Here is a 25,029-nt window from a genome sequence, read left to right on the forward strand (position 1 = left end):
GATACAACAGAATGCACCATCAATCAATGAAGCATAATATGCGAAAGTGAGAAAACACCCCCACGACATCATCATCAGCAGCAGCAGCACCATCATCCATTCATTCATTTATTTGCTGCTTCTGCTGAAATGTCACGTGTCACAAGCAAAATATATGTGTGTTGCAGAATTTTATTTATATTCGGTGGAAGAATGTTTGGGGTTTGCTGCAGCAGGCTTAACTATAGCTCGCACTAAAATGTTTTGCGTGTTGTTCACTCCAAAACTAAAAGTAGTTGCCGAGCAGCGAAACGAGTAACTATTTTCATAAATATCTTGCGATGCAAGTGTGTTTCTATCTGAAAGGATTCCGCAGCAGCTAAATCCTACCTAATCAGGAAAATGCTAACTGCTGAATGCCAAATGTGTGGGCTTAAATATTACATGCCTCTGTGGAGCAGCCGGGTCCCTGAAACTCTGTGCATTTGTAGAAGCATTACGGCGAATGAAACTTTTACTTTCATTAAATGTAGAAAGGTATGTACATGCTCCAGCATTGCTATAAGCCAAATATGAAAACTAGATGAACATAGTAGAATAAGGTAAGCTAGCGGGTGTATACGAAGAAGGCATTATTTCAACAACGAAGTAGGCACGACAGTGTCCACTTGTTTTGCTGTGCTTCCTCAAACCCAAGGAAGTTATGCGTGTTTGAATTAAAACTACAAATCCTACGCACTAGAAGTTCACTGTACTTCGCTGCACACCAGTCTCCGTCTAGACCCGGATTACATGGCATTGGAGGCGACTATTCACATATCCTGTACCGCTTTGTAAGTCATTGTCTGCCTACTTGATGACAATACCCACTATGGCAGTCGGTTTTCCACTTAGATGCCGACAGATCTGCCGCCTATTGTATGCCATAGGTAGGTTCGCTACTTGATGACAATAGACATGCCTCGGTTGCTGCTGATTGCGCTATTACCGACGGTACCACGAAGTGCTGTGGACTCTCTAAATGGTTCCATTACAGTTGACGAGGTTGTCAGGGTAATCACTGATCTGCAGCCGGGAAAGGCTCCTGGTCCCGACGGCTTGACGTCTGAATTCTACAAGTACTTCAAGGATTTACTAGCGCCGATTCTGACTAGGCTCCTCCACGCTGCTTTCTCTTGTGGGTCGCTGCCACCGTCTTTCATCAGCACTCGCACAGTTATCATTCAAAAGAAAAGAAAAAAAAAACGTGAAGCTGACTCCCGCGTACTGCTAAGCATATATCGGCCGATAAACAGTAGCGAATGTGGACTATAAAATTCTTGCGCAAATACCTAATACTTGCGTCCAAGAGCTAGTACCGTATGTTGTTGGAGAGCAGCAAACGTGTGGTACTAGCTGCCGTACCATTTTCACAAATGTACATGTGGTGCGATCCGTTGTCAAATGTCTCGAATGTAGTTTCTTCGGACTGAGAGCTGTTTTAACTCACCTAGATCACGAAAAGGCATTTGCCAGAGTCACCCATGCATTCCTTTTCATCGTCCTGCGCCACGTTCTGTTGAAGTGGGTTCGCATGTGCTATGTTGTGACGTTAAAGGGACGGTCTCGTACCCCCTGCCCCTCTCATAAAGTGTACCATTCGATTGCCCTTTATTGTAAATGGAATACTGCGAATTTACTCGACAAAGCACGCCACAGTTATTAAATAACCGAATTAAATTGATAAAGATTGCAGAGCATGCCGCAATCTGTGTTGGCAACAATAAGAACAGCCACGTCGCCCTGCGGGAAAGGCCGTGATAGGACACAGAAATCGTCCGCTCTTGCGCGCGCTAGTGCATCGGAGTGAGCAGACGACTTTCAGAAGTTACTGGGCACCGCGGCAACCCTCGTACATCTTTCTTTCAGTTCTCAGATGAAAAATGCACATTCTAAGAAGTGGCAAGCATGGTGGTTTAGAACAACTATGTTAATCCTCAGAGACAAGTTAAAAGTCGCAGCACAACCCCACCCACCATCACAAATATGAAGTCGCCGGCCATCGGCCCGCACGGTCGCATTAGAGCTCCGACCAAAAATATATTACGCGCGCTTCCATTACACTCCCCGTTGCACACTGATCATGCTTCGAAATGAGGTGTCGCTGATGACGTACATGGGGATGGAGTGCGTGTTTATTTAAAAACCGCATTAAATACTCGCGCAAAGAAAACACGTGACTTAGCTTCCACGTATCCGATTATGCGCCACATTATCGGAGACCCCACAGTCAATGCTCGGACTACATTCTCCGCTCGCGGAGGTATATGCCCGAGTGTCCCCATTTCGAGAGCAAAGGGGATGACTCAACCCAAGGTGCTTCTGCAGCTTACAATTACCATGACAACAACGACGTACCCGCAGGCCGACGTCATACGTGACGTATTCATGAGAGAAGCGCACGTTTCGTCGTCTGCCATTACGGTACGTTTCGACAAATTCCCCGAAAACGACTTGGTTATTCCGAATGAAACTTCGACGATTGTATGTGTACAATACTGGTGAAGCTAGTTTTGGCTAAGTTTCGGAATTGCCCCGGCTGTACGAGACCGTCCCGGTTTCAGGTCAGTGGCACTTTCTCTCAGCCTCTGTCTGTGAAGTCTTCTGTCAGGCAGAGTTGTCCGCTTTCACCGTTACTGTTCGCCATTTATATTGGGTCACTGTTGAGTGGTATTCCGAAAGACCCACATGTCCGTGGCTTCTGAAGGCACGCCTTTGACTGCAAGGTTCTTGCGTGCTTGCGTACGAGGACGATATCACAATTTTTTGTTCAACAGTATGTAGCGTTCACCGTGCTATTTGTCACGTACGGCGGTGGTGCGAAGCTAGCGGTGCGTGTGTTAGCTGGTTAAACGCAGTGGATCGCGGCTGGGTATGTGGGACAGCCCGCCCAGCCTTTTACTGGCAGACCTGTCCTGGTCTAACGAGCCCTTCCCCCCCACCCCAATACCTAGGTATAGTCCTCTCCCTGTTTGTTAACAAATGACGTCATAGTGTTCGACAGCGCCACCAATTTCGTAGACTTGAACTACGCTTTAAGCTAGGGGCGAACAAGGTCGCGTCCGAGAGCCACGCTCTTGAGGTGATTACGATGGTCCCTGAAAGGGATGTGACTTTCCGTCTTACTTTTCTTTCAATAGGAGGCAGCGAACAAGCGCCCATTCGTGGAACCCAGCCCTCCCCTTCCGATTTGTTTCGGTTTTAGTGTGTCTACCAACGTCATGATGACGTTTCTCGGGTAGAGGTCTACTGAGCTGGTTGAGTGTTTGCTCCTTTCTGAACGTCCCTCCTCGCCCGCTTCCGACACGGCGTGGATGCTCGGAAGCCACTCGATTTATTCATTTTTGGCCAGTCATATGTTGTGAACATGTAGAGGACATGTTGTTCCTCTACATGAGCCATCACCGCCGGTGATGGAATGTCCCAGCGGGCAGATGTTCGTGGTCTCACGCTAGGACGGTGCTGGTAGAACTGGGGAGCGGGTGCTCCAGGCGCGTGTCCATCCTCGTCGTTGTCCACGGTCAGCCACAAACACGTTTTTTGCGTCCAGGGGCGCGCTGCTGGCATCGCCTGGAGATCGCAGCATCGTAACGTCGCTCATTGCACGAGCATGGACGGCGTTACGATGCTGCGATCTTCAGGCGATGCCAGCAGCAACAATCGAGTTCTTACAAGTGCTCCCGTGCGCCAGGTTATATGTTAACCGCCTTCAGAGGCGCCTGTGCGCGTTTATATGCAGTTTCGCGTATAAGGGGATGCGTCGTGGCAACCTTTTTAGCCGATCAAAATGGGTGGCTTAGGCTCGTCGTGCCTCTTTGTGCGCCAACATGTTTGGCGTTTGTATTTTGTGCGCGAGCAACTCAGTTCTCTCTGATGAAAGATGAGTCACTGAAAAGGTTAGCCAGCTGTAGGGATCGAACCCACATCTTCTGGATTACCGGTAATCCAGAAGATGTGGGTTCGATCCCTACAGCTGGCTAACCTTTTCAGTGACTTTCATCTTTCATCGTTGATTTCTTAGGCAATTTAAGGCTTTGTTTGTATCTGTCCCTTCTATGTTGTTCCAGCCTTAGAACATCAATTTCCCTCAGTTCTCTTCTACAGCATTGTACCTCTGTAGGCGCGTTTACATGAAGGCGACCTAAGTCGACTGTGCAAGATAGGTCGACCTCCCCTCACCATGTAAACCCGCCTACACCGACCTAAAAGGGACGTCGACGCAGCAGAAATAATACCCCTGTCACACGGGCATTTCGATCCTTCTCGAATCCGATCTGCATCGAACTTCCCGAGCACGCTCGGGTTTTGACGCTGCTACACGGCCACTTTCAATGCGCATTGAATGGTTGACCTGTGCAAATGAGTAAACGGAACTCATTAATTTCGCGTTTCTATATAACAACGATATTAGTGGTAATTTATCGTATACCGATGTAAGCATCATTTGTAGCTTCGCGCGCATGTCCGTCTTAAGTTATGGCAGTTCACCGGGGTCGAGGATGCAAATGGCGGCCGTCGAGCAGTCTTGAAATTCTCAATCCTGTTATGGGAACTGTCTTGAGTCAAGCAGGATCAAAGTTCGATCTTGCTTGGAAGCGGCCGTGTAGCACCATCCGATCTGCATTGGGTTCAAGCAGGTTCGGTCGAGCAGGATCGAAAATGCCCGTGTGACAGGGGTATAAGTCGCTACGTTGGGATAGATCAGACGACTGAAGTCGTCTCACCTTTGCTATGTAGACCGGGTAAGTCGACTCTGCCGACGGTTTCCGCTACGTCACAACCGCATCTGCCGCCGCGCTCCGCCCGGAACACAGAAAATAAACATGGCGACGGACACGGTTGACGTTCCCGCCGGTGCAAGCGTTTCAAGCCAGCAGCATTGGGCATCGACTCGGCCGTTGGTAGAAGGCTTTAATGTTTATGGGCGCAGTAAAGGACGTCACAAACTGATAAAATTGCAAAGTGACCACTTTAGTGCCTTGGCGGCGCTGTCATCGACTGAGTCGACTGAATTGCCCGGCGGACTAAGGCGCATCGCTTCCTGCCATATAAACCGTCCCAAGTCTATCTTTGCGATCAGTCGTCTGTTGCTTTTAGTCGACGTATGCGCCCATGTCTTTTGGCCCACGGTTTGCGACATACCAATGACAGTCTGAGCCAACTTGTGAGCCGACGTGTGGGCCGCGTGCACTTTAGCGCAAAAGCGAACACTTTCTTCTTCCGCCTTCACACGGGAATATTGCCGCGTTACGCGCATGGCTTCGTGACTGGGGCTTCCGGGGTTCCTGGAATAATTTCAACTGCCGTCTCTGCCCGGAGGACGAAACAATAGAAAACGATTTTCTCGGCGTTGGGATGGCATCTTCTTCTCGGATGTCTTCCGTGCGTATTTTCAGGGACGATATTGTCTTGTCTTCCCGTTCCATACGCTATCTTCCTGTGCAGGGTAGTAGCGCACTGCCCTAAGACATTAGAGAGTTTTAGTACATCGTACGCAAAGGCGATAGCGTATGTAACAGATAGCGTTGGTGGTTCTGCGCACTGCGCGAAGCGCTCTTTCTGTTATGGGCGTGCGCAGTACTATCAACGCTATCCCTTACGTACGCAAAGGTGATAGCGTACGATGTACTAAATCTCTCTATTTTAATCCCATTGGGATTATTTGCGTTGTGGATCGCACGTAAGATTTATGACGCCAACGAACCGCCTGTAGGATTGTAGCCCACATTTCGACGAATGCTGTTTTCGCTGGGTTCGCTTTCGATTTTTTAATCTGCACGTCTTGTGAGGAGTCATCCCAAAAATGGCTGCGTGTGATTGACCTCATTCGGGCTGGACCCGTTCATTACTGAGGCAGTTTTGTGTTGTGTTTCCCCTTGTATTGTTCCCTCCCTCTTGGGTGGTGTTGTATCCTGGATGCTCGTTTTCGGAGTGTTCCTGGAAACTAGTGCTGTAATGTACATAGTGTACATACCTATTGTTCTACACTACCTCTTGTACAGGGTGGGTGCAAATAAAGTAGGCCCACATTTATGCACGTATGACATTCCCTGCTTACCGGATGAACTCCCGGTGGCGCGGAATGACGCATTCCTACGATGAAAACGAACAGAAAAATCGTGTCAATGAAACTCTACGGAATAACTACGTTAGCCACGAGAACTTGGCTCTCTGAGCATTCCGAATGGCCTGCGCACCAACTTCGAGGTGGCGGTCTTTCCGCGTTTGTGCCGAGCCACCGCTAGAGGTGCCACCGGTCACTGGTGGAGAAACCAGCGGTGGCGCCCCTAGCGGTGACCAAACGCAACTGTGATGAGACAGCCGTGCCACATTGGAAATGCATGGAGAACTAAGTTTGCGTGGCTAACGTGCTTACAACGCCGAGTTTGATGTTTTTAAAAGTTTATATCGCGTGAATACACCGTCGTGCGCCGCCGGAAGTTCGTGCGGTATGTAGGGAACGCACTATGTGCGAAAATGTGAGGCTACTTTATCTTCATATACCATTGACACATATCAGAAAAAAAAGAAAAACCTCGATAGCTCAATGGGTAACGTGTTGGCTTGTTGAGCTTTTTCCTTTGTGCGCAACTGTGGCTACAGATGTGGAAAGAGGGAGAGAGGACTAGCAGGAAGACGTGGTGGACAGGGGGTTAGTACGCGTCTTGTGCGGGTACGATCCCGTCCGAGGACGGTAGCAATGTGAGGGAAGTAAACACTGTTTCCAGCGCCGCGTATCGGATATTTCCGGCGCACGTCAAAAGAACTCCAGATAGTCGAAATTATCCGCAGTCCTACCTTGCTGCACGTGCAGCCTGTCGCCACACCAGGGGTGGTGGGCAGTATAATAGTAATACTTAGTATTATACTACCAGTACCGTAATACTTTTCAATATTTGTATTATGTGCCACCACCACCACCGCCGGACGAAGATTCTTGTAATCGCGAAATGGGTATTAAACTTGCGATCTCTCTTTTATGTTTCAGTGGTACACCACAGCTATCAGCCTGTTGTCTACGACGAGTTTGTCATCTCGGGCAATACAGCTGTGCTGCGGTGCAGTGTACCCAGTTTCGCGAAGGAACATCTCAAGTTCGTCTCGTGGCAACGGGACGACGGGCTCGTCATCACGCCGAACCTCGACCGCAGTAAGTGACTTTTCTTCTCTATATAACTTTGATAGTATGATGGCAAGAATAATGAACCAGAAGCGACACGGCTGTTTGTCGGGCGCAGTTCATGTGTTGTTGATGGCTGGGGTCCATAGCCTTCATGAACAAATCAGGAGGGTGCAAGTGAGATGTAAGAATAGAGCAAGTACACTCTTCCCTGGTTACGAACCGAGTGAGGCTCGTGCCCCGTTCCTCGGCTTCTTTATTGTCTCCCCTGGTACCCTACATAGGCCCCGGGTCTTGAAGCTCATCCCTCCTGGGATGATATTTTGAGACGTTCCTTATAGCGGCTATGTGCATATGATTGTCTGATGTAAGATATCCGACAGTCTTTAAGATACCGTTCTTTGATGCCGTTTGTACGACGGTGTAAGGACCTTGTGGTAATCCTCGCGTACCAGGCACAGGTTTCTGCACGAGAATAAGATCTCCTATGGCGATGGCTGGGATCTGGCGACTGTGACGGCGGTCAAAGTCTTTCTTCATGGCCATCCTATACTTTTCTGTCTCAACAGTGGTCTTGCGTTGTTCTTGTAAGGTGATGTGATTAGCAATGTTGAGGTACTGGTCGGCATGGAGAATGGGTGGTGTACCATGCAGAGCAAAGTATGGTGTACATCCTATGGCTTTGTTGTGGGAACGGTTGTGATGGTGTGTGGCTGCTTCTAAGCATGATTTCCAGCCGCCAGGGAAGTCCGGGTACATGTGTATGTATTGTTTGATGTCGCGAATAGCACGTTCAGCCATTCCGTTTGCCGCGGGATGATATGGGGCTGTAAACTTAAGTTGTATGTTCTTGCTCTGGGCCCATATGGCAAAGCGCTTGCTGGTAAATCCAGGGCCATTATCGCACACGATCGTCTTGACATTTTTAAAGATATTCCGCTCCATCATTGCAATTATGCTTGTGGTATCTTCGCCACTTGGGCGAGTGTTGACGATGCGTGTGTGCTCGTCGATAGCCAACAGAAATGACTGAGTTTTCCGTATTCCTTCAGACTCCTTTCGAAGTTCGGCGAAGTCGAGGTGAATAACCTCGAAGGGCACTGAGGAGTGTTGTGCCAATATCATTCGGTCTGCCGTTTGACGATACTTGAGCTTGGTTCTTTGACACACGTCACAGGAATTGATGTAATCTTTGACATGCTGTTTCATGTGTGGCCACGTGAGGCGCTTACATAGCTTGCGGTATGTTCGTAATATGCCATCATGCCCACCTGACTCCGGGCTGTCGTGGTAGAGCTGGAGGATTCTTCGTGTCATGGTAGGAGGTACTTTGTATCTGCGGCCTTCCTGTGTTAGGGGTTGAGTACCTTCCCATAACTGCGAGTCACAAAAGGAAGCAGCAGCGAGGTCTTCGAGACCCAGTCGGGACATGGCGTCTGCGTCCGTGAGAGCTGTTCCTGGCTTGTAATGCACTTGCATATCGAAGTGCTGTAATTCAGAAGTCCATCTAGCAAGGCGGCCCTTGAGGTCAGCAGATCCGAGTATGTGAGTGATGGGCTGATGGTCTGTGAACAGCTTGAATGTTCTTCCATCCAGGAAGGTGCAGAAATATCTGGTTGCCTTGATTACGGCAAGTAGTTCTTTTTCCGTAGTGCTGTAATTAAGCTCGGTATCGTTGAAGGTATACGAGTGGTACCCAATAACGGTGAGTTGTTGGGGTGTTGGTCTCGTGATGTCGCGCTGGTAGAGGACAGCACCCGTGCCGTACTGGGAGGCATCAGTGTGTAACTCAAAGGGTAAGCGGAAGTCCGGGAGGTCCAAAACAGGGTTGGAGGAAATTCTGTTCAAGATGTCTTGGTAGGCACTTTCACACTCTTGTGTCCAAATGAATTGAGTTTCTTTCCGAAGCAGGGCAGTTAAACATTTTGTTCTCGCAGCATAACCTTGTATAAAGGCACGGAAGTGGCCTGCGAGTCCTAGAAATACCCTCAGTGAGTGGACATCGTGGGGAGTCTTCATATGTTTGATTTTGTCTACTGACTCCTCCTTTGTAGTTTTTGTCTTCCCGTTAATGCGCCGTCCTAGGAAGACAACGGAAGACTGGAAACAAACGCTTTTTTTTACGTTGATCTTGAGGTTTGCCTCGCGTAGCGCTTGTAGGACTAGGTGAAGATGTTGACAGTGTTCTTCCATGGACCTAGAGTAGATGAGGATGTCATCGATGTAGACATGTACAAATTTCCCAATGAACGGTTGGAGTACGGCTGTCATCATCTTTTGAAACCAGGCAGACGAGTTTTTCCAACCGAACGGAAGACGATTGTATTCATACAAGTCGAATGGTGTGACAAACGCCGTGTATTTTTTTGTGTCCTCCGTTAATGGTATTTGCCAAAATCCCTTGCACAGATCTATGCACGAAAATACGGTGCTCCCACCAGTTTCGTTGATGATGTCATCAACATTGGGCATGGGAAATGGGAATATATCTGTCTGGCGATTGAGGATTCTGTAGTCGGTACACAGACGAAAGGAACCGTCAGCCTTGGGGGCGATTGTGATGGGCGAGGCAAATGGTGATGTTGACGGACGAATGATACCGGCGTCTAGCATAGATTGGAGCTCCTGTCTTAACCAGTTCTTTTTTCCAAGAGACATATTGTAAGGCTTTCGTCTGATAGGTGTAGTGTCCCGAAGAGTAAAGGGGACTTCCAGCGCGGAGGTTGGGGAAGGAAATCCAGACAAGGATATCAATTCCGGGTACAGTTTGGGTATGTCACTGGCCGTACCGAAACAAGGAGCGGTAGCTGGTACCTTTGGCAACGAAGTCTCAAGGCGGTCGTCGGCGACAGACACGGTATCGTCCCAATAGATGTTGAGCTTCAGACGCCTCATGTCTGGCCTTGATAGTAGAACATCGTAATCTACTTCACTTATCACTAGAGCATTGGTGGTGATTGTTTCATTTGATACACTTACTGTGGCTTCAGTCCACTGATCGAAAATTTTCGAGCTACCGTCAAATCCCTTGACTTGTATGGGCTTTCCCCTGCGGATGGCCGCTGGACTCAGAAGTCGTCTGTTCACGAAAGTAACTGACGATCCGCTGTCTACTAGTGCGCGTGTAGGCGAGTTGTTTAGAATCACATCAGTGTAGATCAGTTTGTTAGATACAAGATAGACAGTTTCACATTCTTTCTGCGGGTGGAAACTGACACCCTCTTTTACTCGTTTTTTGAAGTTACATCATCGACGTAGTCCTCCACTGTGGCTGATGTTCTCGCGGTTCTTGGTTTACCGTGTTGCGTTTGCGGTACGTGCAATGGAGATGTGCGGCGGGGTGGAAAGCTGGCGGGGTTATAACGCGCAGGCTGGGCTTGTTGTTCGCCACGTTCGCTTCCACCGATATCCCGCAGACACTGTAGGAGAGCGTCTGACTCTGTTGGTCCTCTAATTTTCACCATTTGCCGTATATGCGTAGGAAGACCGTGTATCAGCAATGCGACAACTGAAGCGTCAGGGAGACAAGGCTCAGCAAGTTGTAGGAGGCGTAGCTTTTCGAAGTGATAATCGATGAACGAGCCACCAATATACCTATACGTTATCGCGTCATCCCAGCGAGCAACCTTGTCCTCACAGAATGACAGAAGGAAGCTTTGTTTCCACGACTTCCACGGCGCATGGCGGTGATTAAGTAGGCGTAAGTCGTACCATTTCCTGGCGGCACCAATAAGAAACGGCCTTAAATTGTCAACTTTTGCGCTATCTGTGGACCACGAGTTGTATTGGCAACCACATTCATAGGAGGTCATCCATGACTCTGCGCTACCGCTACCATCGTACTCATCAGGCCTCACCGAAGGGAGACACAGAGTCTCTCGGCCGGATATGTTACGGACTAATTCGACGAGGACTTGTTGTTGTTCAGCGAACCAACCTTGTTGACGCTCGAAGAGCGCAAGAAGCATCGTTGTGTCCGAATTTCCTTGTGGTCCAGCCGAGCAGGAGGGTTGCGGTTCTGAGGGAATATGAATGAGTCGATTAAAATCGGCCACTTTCATGTTGACCTTGAAGGTTCCAGGCATAGAAGTCGAGGCGACGTCCATGTTTAGCTTCGAGGCGATGTACTGGTGAAGGGCCTGCTGGTCGGGGTGAGAGGTTAGATCAATGCTGTCCCCACCGACATCGCAACGACGTATCTTCGGTCCCTCGGACGTCTCTTCTACTACAAATTCAACCCACATTCGGGTGTCGGCTGCGCCAATGTAAGAATAGAGCAAGTACACTCTTCCCTGGTTACGAACCGAGTGAGGCTCGTGCCCCGTTCCTCGGCTTCTTTATTGTCTCCCCTGGTACCCTACATGAGATAGTGGAACGGTGAGAGCGACAACAGTTCATTGAGTCTGAGGAAGGACAAAACACAGATGGAACACGGAACGAAGTGGACTCAAACCAGCAATGAGAGTTTTATTATGAAGGTACAAAAATGCAAAGTAGGTCCTCCAGGAGGACAGAGGGAGTGACAAAGACTAGGTCGGGTTAAGGAGAGGTCAACAAGGCCCACCGTTAGAGCGATGGAGGGTTGACTTATCGCTGAGCGGGTTGCTGCTATGGAGGACGATTCTAAAAGAATGCGGGGGAAATCTTGTCTGTAATGGACTTGCAAAAGAGGGAGAACAGTCTTGGCAGGAGGAACTGTGTTTTGCCAATAGACGAGTTCAGAAAATCCCAGAGTGCTTAGCGTCGCTTTGAACTATGGGAGTTTATTACAGTCGGACCTCGTTTTATGAACCCTCGATATACGGATTCCCTCAACTTACGAACGGCTCCACAGGGAACCAAACTTTTTCCGTGTATTTTGACCTCGTTTTACGAACCCTCGATATCCGAACTATGAACGGATTATTGGGGAACGGACCCAAAGTAGCCAAGCCATTCTGACCTCGATATACTAACGGGCGTTATGAACGTACAGAGGACAGGCCAATGGACCGGAGGATAATGAAAGTTCCTCAGTACATGCTGTCAAGGTCCAACATACAATGTCCCAACGCCACCACGTTCCACAAACATGATTCACCATTTCCTGAAAGTATAATTCCGGCGTTTACAGCCGAACGGTTGTGAGTTTGGACCAGGTCTCCGAGATGGAAACATCTTTCCGTTCCAAGAGAAGGCGTTCAGTCCTGACAGCCGGGGACAAGGGTGATATTTGCCGTTGGAAGCAGTCTCATCCGCGCGCGATACGGTACTTTGAGGACCGGGTGGATGAGTCAAATGTCAGACTTCTGTCATCTCTTCTAAGCAGGATAGACCCTGCAGAAAGTATGGTGCAAAGCACAATTACGCAGTATTTTCAAAAATAAAACTTATTCAAATCAATTTCCCGTGGTTTGGTGAGGTATTTGTGCACTGCACACCTCGGACCTCGATTTACGAATACCTCGATTTACGAACGATTTTCTGAGAAACGAAGGATGTTCGTAAAGCGAGGTTTGACTGTAATACGAAAGAAACGGATGGCCTCCAAACTGTTCCGATTTCTCCCCTACCGGTCCATTGTCCACAACGTGTCAAGGTCAGCGAAAGCGAAATGTGAGGGATTATTCTTCGTTTCCCCGCTCAGCAAACGCCCAGGATGCAATGCGTGCGCAAAGAGCACTGGGATTTTCTGAACTCGTCTATTCGGAGGTTGGGGATGAATTGATCACGTTTTTTTCATGTTCACGGAGGCGCGTGTTCAGAGAACGGCCCGTTTGCCCTATATATCCCGGCACCGCAGGTTAACGGGATGGCATAAACCACGTCGCTTTTACAGTCAACATACTTGTGTGTTTATTTATTTATAATACGTTAAAGACGGAGAACGAGTACAACATAACGGAGAAGTTGGGCGACAATAACACTGAAGAAAATGAAAAAGTAATTACCATGGTCGGCAAACAGCAAGAGAAACGTCAGATATACTACAAGAAGGAAATACAACACTAAAGTCATCAAGACATAAAGCAAAACCAGCAAGCATGTAAACGCATAAATGTCGCGAACAACAGTGCGGAAAAAGCAAAACAAACGGAAAGAAGAGTCAGGGGAGAGATAACAAATTGGTGATGGCCGCCTGAGACCGGGGATGGTCAGTGAAAAGCGCTACATTGCGGGGAAGGTCATTCCAGAGTCTTGACAAAGAGTATAATCATCATTCGTCGAGCATCTTACAAACCCCGTTAATTTTGATAGCTTCTGGTTTTCAAAATAGGCGGTCTTGACGTTTTGGGCAGAGATAAGCTTTCCTAAGTAGTGGGAAAACCCGTGAAAAAAGGGTATAACAACTTTGCGCCAGCTCATGTGCTCGGTAGGACTTATGGATTTTGGAAGTGGTGTTGTATTGAGCCTTGGGAGTAACCAGCTTCTAATAAAGGCTGGACTTGTCTTTTTATAGCTGACCTAGCATTATGCGACAAGACTCCTTTTAGTGCCGTGATAAGACTCGATTTCATGATACCACTTTTTACTGTTTTTGGGAGCTGTTTCGTGGGAGAAGGGGTTTGGTGTCAAAGCGTCCATATTCCCAACAAAGGCCATCAGTGAAGTGTAACGTAACATCCAAGAACCTCAGGCTGTCGCTTGTCGGATACTCAGTGGTAAACGTTACTTCCGGGCAGGATTCTTGAGCAAATTCCCGCATTTTGTCTAGAGAGGGGGGAGCGGAGACCAAAATTAGTAGGTCATCCACGTAGCGGCGAACGGGCGTGAAGCCTGTACAAGAGGATGTAACGGACGAGAGTTTTTCATCTAAATGAGAAAGATAAATATCCCGTGTCGTCCACGAGTCCTGAGTCCCATCCCGAGTCCCATCCCGAGTCCCATCCCGAGTCCCATCCCGAGTCCCATCCCGAGTCCCATCCCGAGTCCCATCCCGAGTCCCGTCCCGAGTCCCGTCCCGAGTCCCGTCCCGGGCCCCGTCCTGAGTCGCGTATCGTCCACTTCGTTCCGTGTTCCATCTGTGTTTTGTCCTTCCTCAGCCTCAGGGAAATGTTGCCGCTCTCTCCAAAGCCTTTTTGCGTTGATAACTCGTTGGTTATCTGAGACCGAGTGTGCTACGTAACTAATTAACGTAATTAACCGAAACCGTAACTTCAAAAAATAAAAAAAAAAATGTGATTTCGGTTACCGGTTCATATGAATCGGTTCAAGCGTGAACGCGAAGAACTTTGGATGCTACATTTGTACCGCTTTGCGACTCTGATTACTGGTGTTGTACGTCGTCAAAAGTAGCGTACTCCTGACCTTCAAACCTGGCCAGGCGCTACCAGCGGAGATTCCCCTCGGCTTCACGTACTTCCCCGTGTCGGAATACGTAGACCCGCCAACGCAGTGTTTCAACTGCCAGAAGTTTGGCCACTATGCTCGTGACTGCCGCAGCTCGAAAAGATGCAAAGTGTGTTCTGGCCCACATGATCATAAGCAATGTACCTCACGATGTGAGCCCACATGCGCAAACTGTGGCGGCCACCACGCTGCAACGTACCGTGCCTGTACGGTTGCAAGGGCAGCAACAGCTGCACACCGACGGCGCATGCTCAGTGGAAAATCGCATGCCCCTCCACCCCGTCGCTCCACTAATCTCCACACTGCTCACTTTCCGCGCCTATCTGGCTGTTCCGCGACACCCGCACACGCTGATCACGGCCCTTCCAAGTCTTTTGCCTCTGCCGTCAAGCAAGTGCCACATATCGCGCGCATCGCGGCCCAGGCCAGTGGACAGCGGACACCAGACCCTAAAATTCCGAAGCCCCGTCTGTTGGAGGGACAAAGCAATCCATCTCACACTGTAGTCGCAATGCTCTTCGCCGCCTTACGCGCCATCGTCCAGCAGCTCCCAACGGCGGCAGACTTACCTGCAGTTCAAGCTATACTTGCACTGGAACCTCTCCTCCGTACTGGCTCTTTCCTTACGCCCGATAATGAATAATGGTCGGCCTCGCGCCTCAATGGTTCATTATCAATCAACCACGATCTTCCAGTGGAATTCACGCAGCCTGCAATCGAAGTTGTTTGACTTCCGTCAGTTTGTGTGGCGCCACAAATTCCCTGTGTTATGCATCTCAGAAAGCGGCATTAAGGATGACTTTCGTCTCTCGAATTACGTGACCTTTGTTTCGGAGCCCCGTGGACAGACCAGCCGTGCTGCGCTCTTTGTCCGTGCCGACCTCCCGGCGATCCAGCGCGACCTGCGAACAGTTGGGATCGGCGACTACGTCTGCTGCTCTGTTCGTGTGGGCTCACTTGACGTCACCATAGTCTCACTATATATCCCACCATCGGTCAGATACAACGTGGATGAGCTGGGCTCCATTATAGCTGGCCTCCCCTCGCCTTTCGTGCTCTGCGGGGACTTTAATGCCCACAATGAAGTCTGGGGCAGCATGCGTACTGACACCAGAGGCCAGCAACTAGCAGACCTCTTCGCGGACAAGAACCTCTGCGTTTTAAACGATGGCTCTCCAACTTTCGTCTACCCGACTTACCGCTCTTCCTGTCTTGACCTCACCGTCGCATCAGCGTCCATCGCTCATCGGCTCCTCTGGAGTGTTGATGCGGACACCCTTGGCAGCGACCACCTACCTGTCCTGGTCGGCATCCCGCATGGCCGCCGATCTTCCAGCTCGCACTCCGTCAAGCGGACCGACTGGCCACGATTTGCGCGAGTGCTCGAATCTTCCCTTGCATATGACGGGCTAAGCAATGCGCAAGACTTCTGTCGCGCTGTGGCCACCGCAACCCAGGAAGCAACCACAGAGCACCGCGTCCCGCTTCAGTTTTCCGCTACAGACGCGGAATACGAGCGGCTCCGTGCACTCCGGCGACGCGCAGAACGGCGAGCACGGCGCACCCTCCTACCCCATGACCGGCAGGCTGCGAGACGGATTCAGAAGGCTGTTCAGCGACGCCTCCAGAAACTCACACGGGACCGTTGGCGTAACTTTGCATCGTCCCTATCGCCCCGCACACCTCTGTCTCGTATTTGGGGTGTGCTTAAAGGCCTTTCGACACCTGTAGCGCAACGCCACCCGTTCCGCTCCTTGTCTCTGGCCACATCACGCACCGAAATTGACGTTGCAGAGGACTTTTGTGCCCGCCTCACCGCCCTGCCTGCTTCAACTCAAACTGCTACTACTCCGATGTCATCTACCAGCAACACAGTCCTGGACTTACCTTTTACACTAGAGGAGTTAGACTCTGCCCTATGTGCCTCGCCCCAACATACCTCCCCAGGTGCAGACCAGATCTCGTACAAGGCGCTCCAGCACCTTCCGCATATGGGGAAGCAGCACCTCTTACGATTCTTCAATGACAGTTGGCAGCAGGGGCGAATACCCGAGGAATGGAAATTGGCGATGGTTGTCCCCTTGCTCAAACCCGGCCAGTCGCCCCATCACCTCGACTCCTTCCGCCCGATAGCCCTTACAAGCTGCGTGGGTAAAACTCTGGAACGAATGATTTTCACCCATCTCATCTGGCACCTTGAGAGTGCTCGTTTCTTCCCGGAAACAATGATGGGCTTTCGCTCAGGCCGTTCGTCACTCGATAGTGTCATTGCTCTGGTCAGTGAGACGCAGCAGGCTCGCGCAGACGGCTTCCTGACCGCTGCTGTTTTCCTGGATATCAAGAAAGCCTATGACAGTGTCCAACACAATGCAATCCTTACGGCTCTCCAGGACGCTAACGTAGGGGTATGCCCCCTATCATGGATACGGGACTTCCTCACAGGCCGCTGCCTCTTTGTCCGCACTGCTGACGGAGATACCACCTTGTATCCCGTTCACCGAGGCGTCCCGCAGGGAAGCGTACTCAGCCCCCTCCTGTTCAACATCATTATGGCCTCCCTCCCTGCACAGCTGCCCAGCCACACCCACATCACAATCTATGCAGATGACATTTGTATTTGGACCTCTGCTCTTCGTCGTGATGTGATTCAACGCCGTCTACAACGCTCCTTGAACACAATCTCCAACTATCTTGCCGACCGCGGCCTAGCCATCTCACCCGCCAAAACTGTCGCCATGGCCTTTTCGCGGAGATCGTTCCACAAATACCCACTCTTCATCGACGGTTCGCCCTTAACCTTTGTGAAAACCTGCCGCTATCTGGGCTTCACAATCGACCAAGGCCTCACATGGTCATCTCACGTGAAGGCGCTTGCCACGAAAATCTCCAGCCAGGTCAATGTCCTCAAACGTATCGCATGTGCGTCCTGGGGCCCGTGTTGCCAGGACCTCCACCGAGTTCATACGGCTCTTGTTTTGGGCACACTGCGATACAGCCTCCCGATCCTTCATGACCTCAGCTGCACACGAGAGCAGGAGCTCCTGAACCTCCAAGCCCGCAGTCTCCGTGTTTGCCTTGGTGTCCCTCGAACAACGGAGACATATTCCGTACTCGCCGAAGCTCATGAGCACCCTATACCCATTCTGCGGGACTCAGCCACCCTTCGCGTCTACGCCCGCTGCCTGACGCAACCCTCTCATCCTCTTCGCTGCACTGCTGTGAGCTGCCCTGCATCCGCTTTTGCCAAAGCAGTTGCCCGCTTGCGAGACTGTCTCCCGTCCTCGACACCTGCCACTACCTTTGCGCCAGCAATGTGGACCTTAAAACGGCCTCCCATTCACGCCACTATACCAGACCTTCCCCGAAAACAGGCAATCAGCCCTGTGGTAGCCCAACAACTCGCTTCGGCCCATCTCACCTCTACCCATCCCCATTGCCGACAAATCTTCACCGATGCTTCCGTAATGTCTGACGCAGCGGGCGTGGCCTTTTACGTTGCCGATACAGACCATGAACAGGTCTACAAACTGCCCTACCCCATGTCGTCCACCGAGGCTGAACTGTTCGCCATTCTTACTGCCCTAGAATATATAACTGACTTGCCACCTGGGAAATGGGTCATCCTCACAGACAGCAAGGCGTCTCTCCTCCGCTTGATGTCGGCCCGCTCCAACCTCATACAGGGTATACCCAGCTTGATCATTCAGAGGTATAACGGACTCCGTGCCAATGGTCATGCTTTGTCCCTTCAGTGGGTGCCCGGTCATGTGGGCCTGACCGGTAACACACGCGCAGACGCGGCTGCTAGACGAGCCGCCGCAGCTGTTACTCCTGCCACTGCATGTCCACCACTTACACTTTCGGCTTGCCATTTAGCTATTCGCCGCCGGTGTGCAACCCGTGCCCAAGCATTTAGATCACAAGCCGTCGCCTACAACAGTCACGTGCAGTCCATCGACCCCTCGGTTAGCTTTTTCATTGCGTGTCGCTGCAGTCGTCAGGACGAATCATTGCTGCACCGCCTCCGTCTCAACGTTGCCCGCACCCCATCGCTCCTGTACAAAATGGGCCAATCCAGCTCCCCCTTGTGTTCCAGCTGTGGCGAGGTGGGCGACATTGCTCATTGTCTTCTGCACTGCCAGCAGCACATCCCGCAACGGCAAGCCCTCCATCGCCGTCTAATACAGCTGGGCTACAACACACTGTCCATGGCCACCCTCCTCGGTCCCGTCCCTCGGCCTACTCAGTGGGCCATCACCACAGCCCTGCTCCGCTTCTTAAATGACTCTGGCCTTGCGTCTGCCCTCTGACTGGACGTTCTTCGAACTTTCCTTCGTGCCTGTGCTGCACTGCACTGGGTGCCAGTTTTTCTGTCATCTTTTCCTTTCTTTTATTTCTTTTGTTTATTCGCAGTTCTTTTCTCTCTCGGAATAGCAAGCTGGCAATAGCCTGGCTGACATTTCCGTTTTCCTTTTCACTATTAAACATATCCCCCCCCCCCCTGGTGTTGTACGTGCTTCTGTTCAATCTCTTCGTCATGTGTTTTTCTTTCAGAAGTTGTGCAGACAACGTACCATTTTCTGCGCTGTTCAGAATATTTCATTAACATAATTATCTAATCACACAAGCACACGGCAGGTTGGGATATGTTAGCAGTGACCACGTGACTGTGACATAAGCGCCAGGTATAGTTTGATTACGCTGTATAGAAAGAATATATATATACGTATATATATATATAAATAAGATATAGAATGAAAAAAATAGCCGGAGCTCTTTGGCTGCACGTATAGCATATGTTTGTAACTCAAACGTCGCCATGCCAGTACTGAACTACTAAAAAGCTTAACAATCATTAAATACACGGTTACTCGGGATTGCGGTTATTTGCGGGAAATGTGATTAAACACGCGTATTGACGTCGAAAAATCGGAATCTCGAAACCGTGGTTACCTCGCGAAACCAAAGACGCCAAGCTCGGTTTCCCATAACCGCAGGTAGAGGCGTAACCTCAGTTTCGTCGGTCGTGTGACCGCGGCGAACCGCGGCTACGTGTAACCGCAGTTGCATTAACCGCTGTTAGCGCTGCCCGTGTCACAAGGGTATTATTGTGATTATTTAAGGTACCAAGCGTTGTACGTTGTTTGTTTACACATCTGTTTGCTTAACCGCTGAACGCACGCCATTTTTCTTGCCTTGTAGCTTGTTACAGAACGTTGCGAAATGAATGTACACGAGATAATAGCGACCGCAACAAATAATTTTACGGGAATGCCGCGAACGGCCAAAGGGGCGTCGAAGAAAGAGTTCACTCTTTCATCGACCTGGCAGATGGCACTGCACCACCTTTTCGGAACGCAACAGATAAACATTTTCATTTTTACCCGTTTGCACTTTGCGGCTCGTTTTGCGACATCCATGCACCCTGCAGATACCTCCTAGAGAAAACTGAAAAAAAAAAAAAAAAACCGGTGCAACTGTTTGGTTACCGGTAACCGCAAATATTAAAACGGGGAATCCTGTAGCTGTAACCGAAATCGCTTACAGAGTTCCGACACTGAACCGTAACCGAACAGATATTAGTTTCAGTTCCGGTTCCTGCATCCGACCACGGGAAAATCTCCTGCTCACGGACGCTCTCTATCGCAGAAATGCTGCCTACGTGTTGTGGTCAAACTTAATAACAGAGAGTGTTAGCAGGGTGTTGCCGCACCCAATCAGCGAATAAGAGTCACGCATGCTGACATTGGTTTCGGTAGGTTGCGATAATTCGACGATAATGACATTATCAACGGTGTACTTACACCCTGTAGTATTGAGTACTCCTACTTACTAATGAGCCGGTCCCCGGTTTTGACTGATATAATAATGTTATGATATTCGTAAAATAATAATAATAATGTAACGTAATAATATAATAATGTTATGGTTAAATATTAAACAATATAATTATAAATAACAATAATAATAAAAATATCAATAAAAATAAGATAATATAATAATGTTATTGTGTATCTGTTGCTCGAAATTACCAGAGCGAAGTGTTCTTCCATTGCCTAGACTCTGTTCGACGTACAAGAATGACGGAAAGACCTGCAGTACGAAAAGCGCTGTTTGGCAGCATAGTTTAAAACCTTGCGATGTTGGCTTAATTGCACGAATAGTTGTCACGTGAACAATTATGGAATGTCCATTCAAAAGGTGAATTAGCTAAACGGCCATACTTGCTCCGCGACCCTAAGACGGAAATAAGGTCCGCGAAAAACTTGAAGAATGCAAAGGAGTGTAACAAACGTTATAACAAACGGTAGAAATAAAAACGGCAGAATACGAATATACCTCGGGATAATGACGACGGTGACGTTAATGATGATGACATGTGTATCACAGTATCACCGCAGGAGTTGCTGTACCCTACCGCATTACATGAAGCAGAACTTCGAAAACCATTTTATACATAGTTTACAGCAGTAGCTGTAAGTGTGCTCATCGGTGTACTGCACCACATTCCATATCCGCGCAGAGATATTACCATTCACTTAGCGAAACCTCTCCCATGGCTCTCCGAAAAGGCGTTGGTAAACGCTTTTGCTTTTCTTAACTTGGCATCAAAATCTGGAAATTATGCTTAACACTGGCAGGTCACTTTCCTGCGCGGCACCCTCGAGACCAAACCAACGGCTAAATGAACTTGAAGCTCGCGACGACTCGCATAAACCTCAACCTCGCCGGCAGACTGCAGTATTTATATATTTCTGTAATTTAACCTCGTTCAGACTTGTCTCGAATGCAATTAAGATGCCGGCGTCACTCAATCTTCGTTGAGCGCAGTCAAGTAAAATATGGCGCGACGCAGAAAGCTTAGCCCGAGCGATCCGTTCAGTCTCCCTGAGCAATGGTTCAAGATGCTGTCGACTGCATCCGAGTACCGCTCGAAGGCGCTGTTTTTTTTTTTCTTCTTTACCTTATGCTTTCATTTCACTCTCTGTGATTAATGATGCTAAATTAATCTAAGGAAAAATCGGGAATATAGGGAGGTCCTCAAAGTGCTTGTAGCTGCCGCAATATCTAGAGCTCGCCATCAGAGCAAGCTGTTTTCTTCGAGACATATACGGGGAGCGCTTTCTCGGATGCTATACGGAACACAGTATATGGCGGTGAGTTATTTTTAGGGCCTTCTGTTTACGTTCCCTCCATTGAGACGAATGGTGACTGAAGTAATACCTGGTGCTCTGTTTGTGTTCCCTTCGGATGTTTGGATATGACGCGTCCGTTGCTCTGGTTCTCGTTGTGGGCTAAAAGGATGTCCCCGATGAAGTATGACAGATGGTCGGTTGTGGTTTCACGTGGGAAGTTTCGGAGGGGTTTATGTGAATGCGGAAGGAAGCACTGGGGACAACGTAATGGAAGTGATGAATACGGGTGAAACTGAAGCATCCGGCTCGATACAGGCACGGGAGGGTGTTAGTGTTAGGTAGGAAATGAGGAAGGTGGAAATCCCATTTCCTGGAGTCTCAAAATGAGTGTTATCAGATGCACTCACGTAGTACGCCAAGAAGTGAAGTGGTCTGGATGGTGCCAGGGGCTATGGAAACTTTTGGCGAATTTCTAGTTGGCGGACCTGTGTTGAAGCTCTGTCCCGGGAAGGTGCAAACAATGTTCCTTTGGCAGAGCCAAGTCAGGAGCGGAATGTTCCCTTGCGGGAGCAGAGGCCGAAGATTCGCCCCAGTAAGGAGCAACGTTCTTTGATCCGCCAAGTCGCATGAGACAAAACGAGCGGAGTGGTACGGGCCGCGAGAGAACAGGCATGCAATCGAAAAATGAGGGCGGTGATGCCGTAGAGCAGTGCTTTCCAAACTGTGGGTCGGGACAGGTTCAGTAGGAAGGAGGGGGATAGCGAAGAGGATCGGGAACTTGAAAAAAAGGAACGCAAGAGTTTCAGCTATAGTCACTTCCCAAAATTTGGGCAGGGCTGGCAGGAAAGTACACGCTCTTATGTACTATGAGTATCAAACCAGATCATTTTATTTTTCGTCCTCCGTTCTTTTGCCACGACATACGTATGTGGTTGAAATGACTAAGGAAAAAAGCTCTCACGCCAAGACTCGAACCTAGAACTTCTCGATTTCCTGTCAGGGTTGCTACCGTTACACCACGCCAGCCGGTTCGAGTCCTTGCGTCACCGACGTTTTCCTGAGTTATTTCATTGGTCCTCCGGCGTTGGAGGCCTGTGTGTTTTTTCTGTACTTTACGCTTTCAGTTCACTCTCCGTGATTAATGATGCTAAATTAATCTTGGGAAGAATCGGGAAGATAGGGAGCTCCTCGAAGTGCTTGTAGCTACCTTGTATGTGTTTGTGTCGTCCATGTTTGTAGCCTAATTGATTGATTGATTTTAAAAGCCTGCCTCGGCTAATTCTCGTTGTTCACATATTAAGCGAACCTGGCTTACCGCGATGGCGTCGATGAAAACAAAGTGCAGGTAGCATCTCAACATTGAGCCAGAACAGAGAGTTGCTGTGTCCAACCTCCGCTCTCGTTTAACAAACTGCGCGAGCTCAGTTCAGTCATCAGGAGCAGTCATTCCTGCTTGCATGCGCTTGCTTTTCTGTTGTTCTTTTTGCGATGGTTTCTAGCCCAGCTGATTCACCCTGACTATATCAACTGTCAAGCAAAATTTCAGCGTTAAGCCCGTGTATTACGGTTCACACACTGATATCGAAAAGCTTATGGCATCGCAAAAAAAAAAAAAAAAAAAAAGCGACGTATGTCGCAGGGCAGCAGAGGTTGGGAAGCACTGTCGTACGGTTTTCAGCGTTCGTATGATCAGGGTCGATAAAATTGATGCAGCGCTAACGGCCGAGTACAACAACCTACAGTTGGTTGTCTTTGCCGTGAATATCGGAGCACGGTCAATGCAATCCAAGAAAACATACTAGCATTGCAGCGCCGTGCACTGTCCGAGGCGCATTTTCCACCCCCATCTGGCAGATTGCATTCCACTTGGGAGCCAACCATCTGTAATATGGAACTTATGAATTGTGAATGTCTTCCAGTTCTCGAATCTTCTTGCACGGCCTTACGCGCAATCCGGGAGTATTTTGGGCCCACTCTTATTCAATTTATATATTAACGATATCACAGACGTCAGCAGTATTGTGCATTACGTACGCAGATGACATCAGTATTTTCTTTTCGGGAACTTCTCCCGATGAACTAATACAACAAGCTAATCAACTGCTGCATAGTGTACACACAAGGGCCGTGAAATATAAATTCTCTGTGAATACTAATAAGACGAAGGCTATAATTTTCAGACCTCTAAATAAGAATGTGAATTATTCTTCCAAGCTTAACAAGGTGTCTAAAATTATTGATATAGTCTATACTTGGTGTATACTTCTCGGAAACTATGTCTTGGGACTATTATCATCGACATGTTACGTCTGAAGTTTCCGCCGCGGTATAGGAATACTTCACAGGCATGCTTATCTACCAACGAGGGTTAAATTAATGATATATAACGCTTTATTTTGATCCCACGTGAACTATTGCTACCTGGTATGGGGGCTATCAAGTAAAAAATATTTTTCGAAGTTTACAATATTATAAATGTTTTTTATCTTTATAATTATTGACTGTATCGTTTGTATGAAAATTTTTATTGGTATACTTCTATTGTCCCATTGGTCAGGTTAGAACGAAATATGTCTCACAATGTTTGTCACGAGAGAGATTGGATAGTGCCACGCCTCAGAACAAGTACTCTCTCTCTTCCTCTCTCTCTCTCTCTCACACACACACACACGCACACACGCACGCTCACATACTCTAGTATTCACTGATGGCTCTATTGACGACCGTACAAAAACTGCTACTTGTGCATTTCTACATCCCATCAGTGAGCGTAGCCTGGCAAGGGAGAACATTGCGTTGCCCGGTATCCTCTACGACTGCTAAACTCCTGGCTCTCCTGTACGCAACCAGGCAGCACAATGTACTGACAGTCGAGTGCAATAGAGGTGGACGATATGTGTCTTATCAATTTTCTCTGGTTTCACGAGTCTGTTCAAGGCCTTCCACCTACCCGTCCACGCCTATTGCACTCGACTTTCAGTACATTGTGCTGCTGCTGCGGTCCAGGTGCGAGGATTCGCCAGGGTAGTATGGTATCGCATGTTGAAAACACGCGCACGAACGACTCCTCAAGCGCCAAGAAAGAAGACTGCTTATCTGGGGCCTTTCCTGAATGGTATCCGTTCCCCGCCCCTATATCGACGATTATCTTAGAAAACACTACAGAGCCTTGTGACTAATCGTTTTCTTCACGAAGCTCTAATGCGACACGAAGCCACACATTATTACTATACTCATCTCTATATTCTCAATCTTTAGCGACGAGCGATTAGTCACAAGGCTCTGTAGCGTTTTCTGATAAGATAATCGCCTATATAGGGGCTGGGAACGTATATCATTCAGAGAAGGTCCCAGATAAGCAGTATTTTTTTCTTGGCGCTTGAGCCGTTCTTCTTAGACGTGTTGTCAACAAGCGGTACCACGCCA

At 48.9% G+C, this 25,029-nt stretch overlaps 1 protein-coding gene across 2 annotated transcripts in view; it reads left to right on the forward strand.

Moving 5' to 3' along the window:
* The window catches only part of LOC135393990 (cell adhesion molecule Dscam1-like), a 276,267-nt gene that overhangs the window by 158,004 nt on the left and 93,234 nt on the right, over nucleotides 1-25,029 (forward strand). For both annotated transcript variants that reach the window (XM_064624410.1, XM_064624409.1), the window contains exon 3: nucleotides 7,007-7,168. In XM_064624410.1, coding sequence (XP_064480480.1) covers nucleotides 7,007-7,168 — 162 coding nt within the window. The remainder of the gene's footprint in view (nucleotides 1-7,006; nucleotides 7,169-25,029) is intronic.

Source organism: Ornithodoros turicata, chromosome 5 (assembly GCF_037126465.1).
Source record: "Ornithodoros turicata isolate Travis chromosome 5, ASM3712646v1, whole genome shotgun sequence".
Lineage (NCBI taxonomy): Eukaryota > Metazoa > Arthropoda > Arachnida > Ixodida > Argasidae > Ornithodoros > Ornithodoros turicata.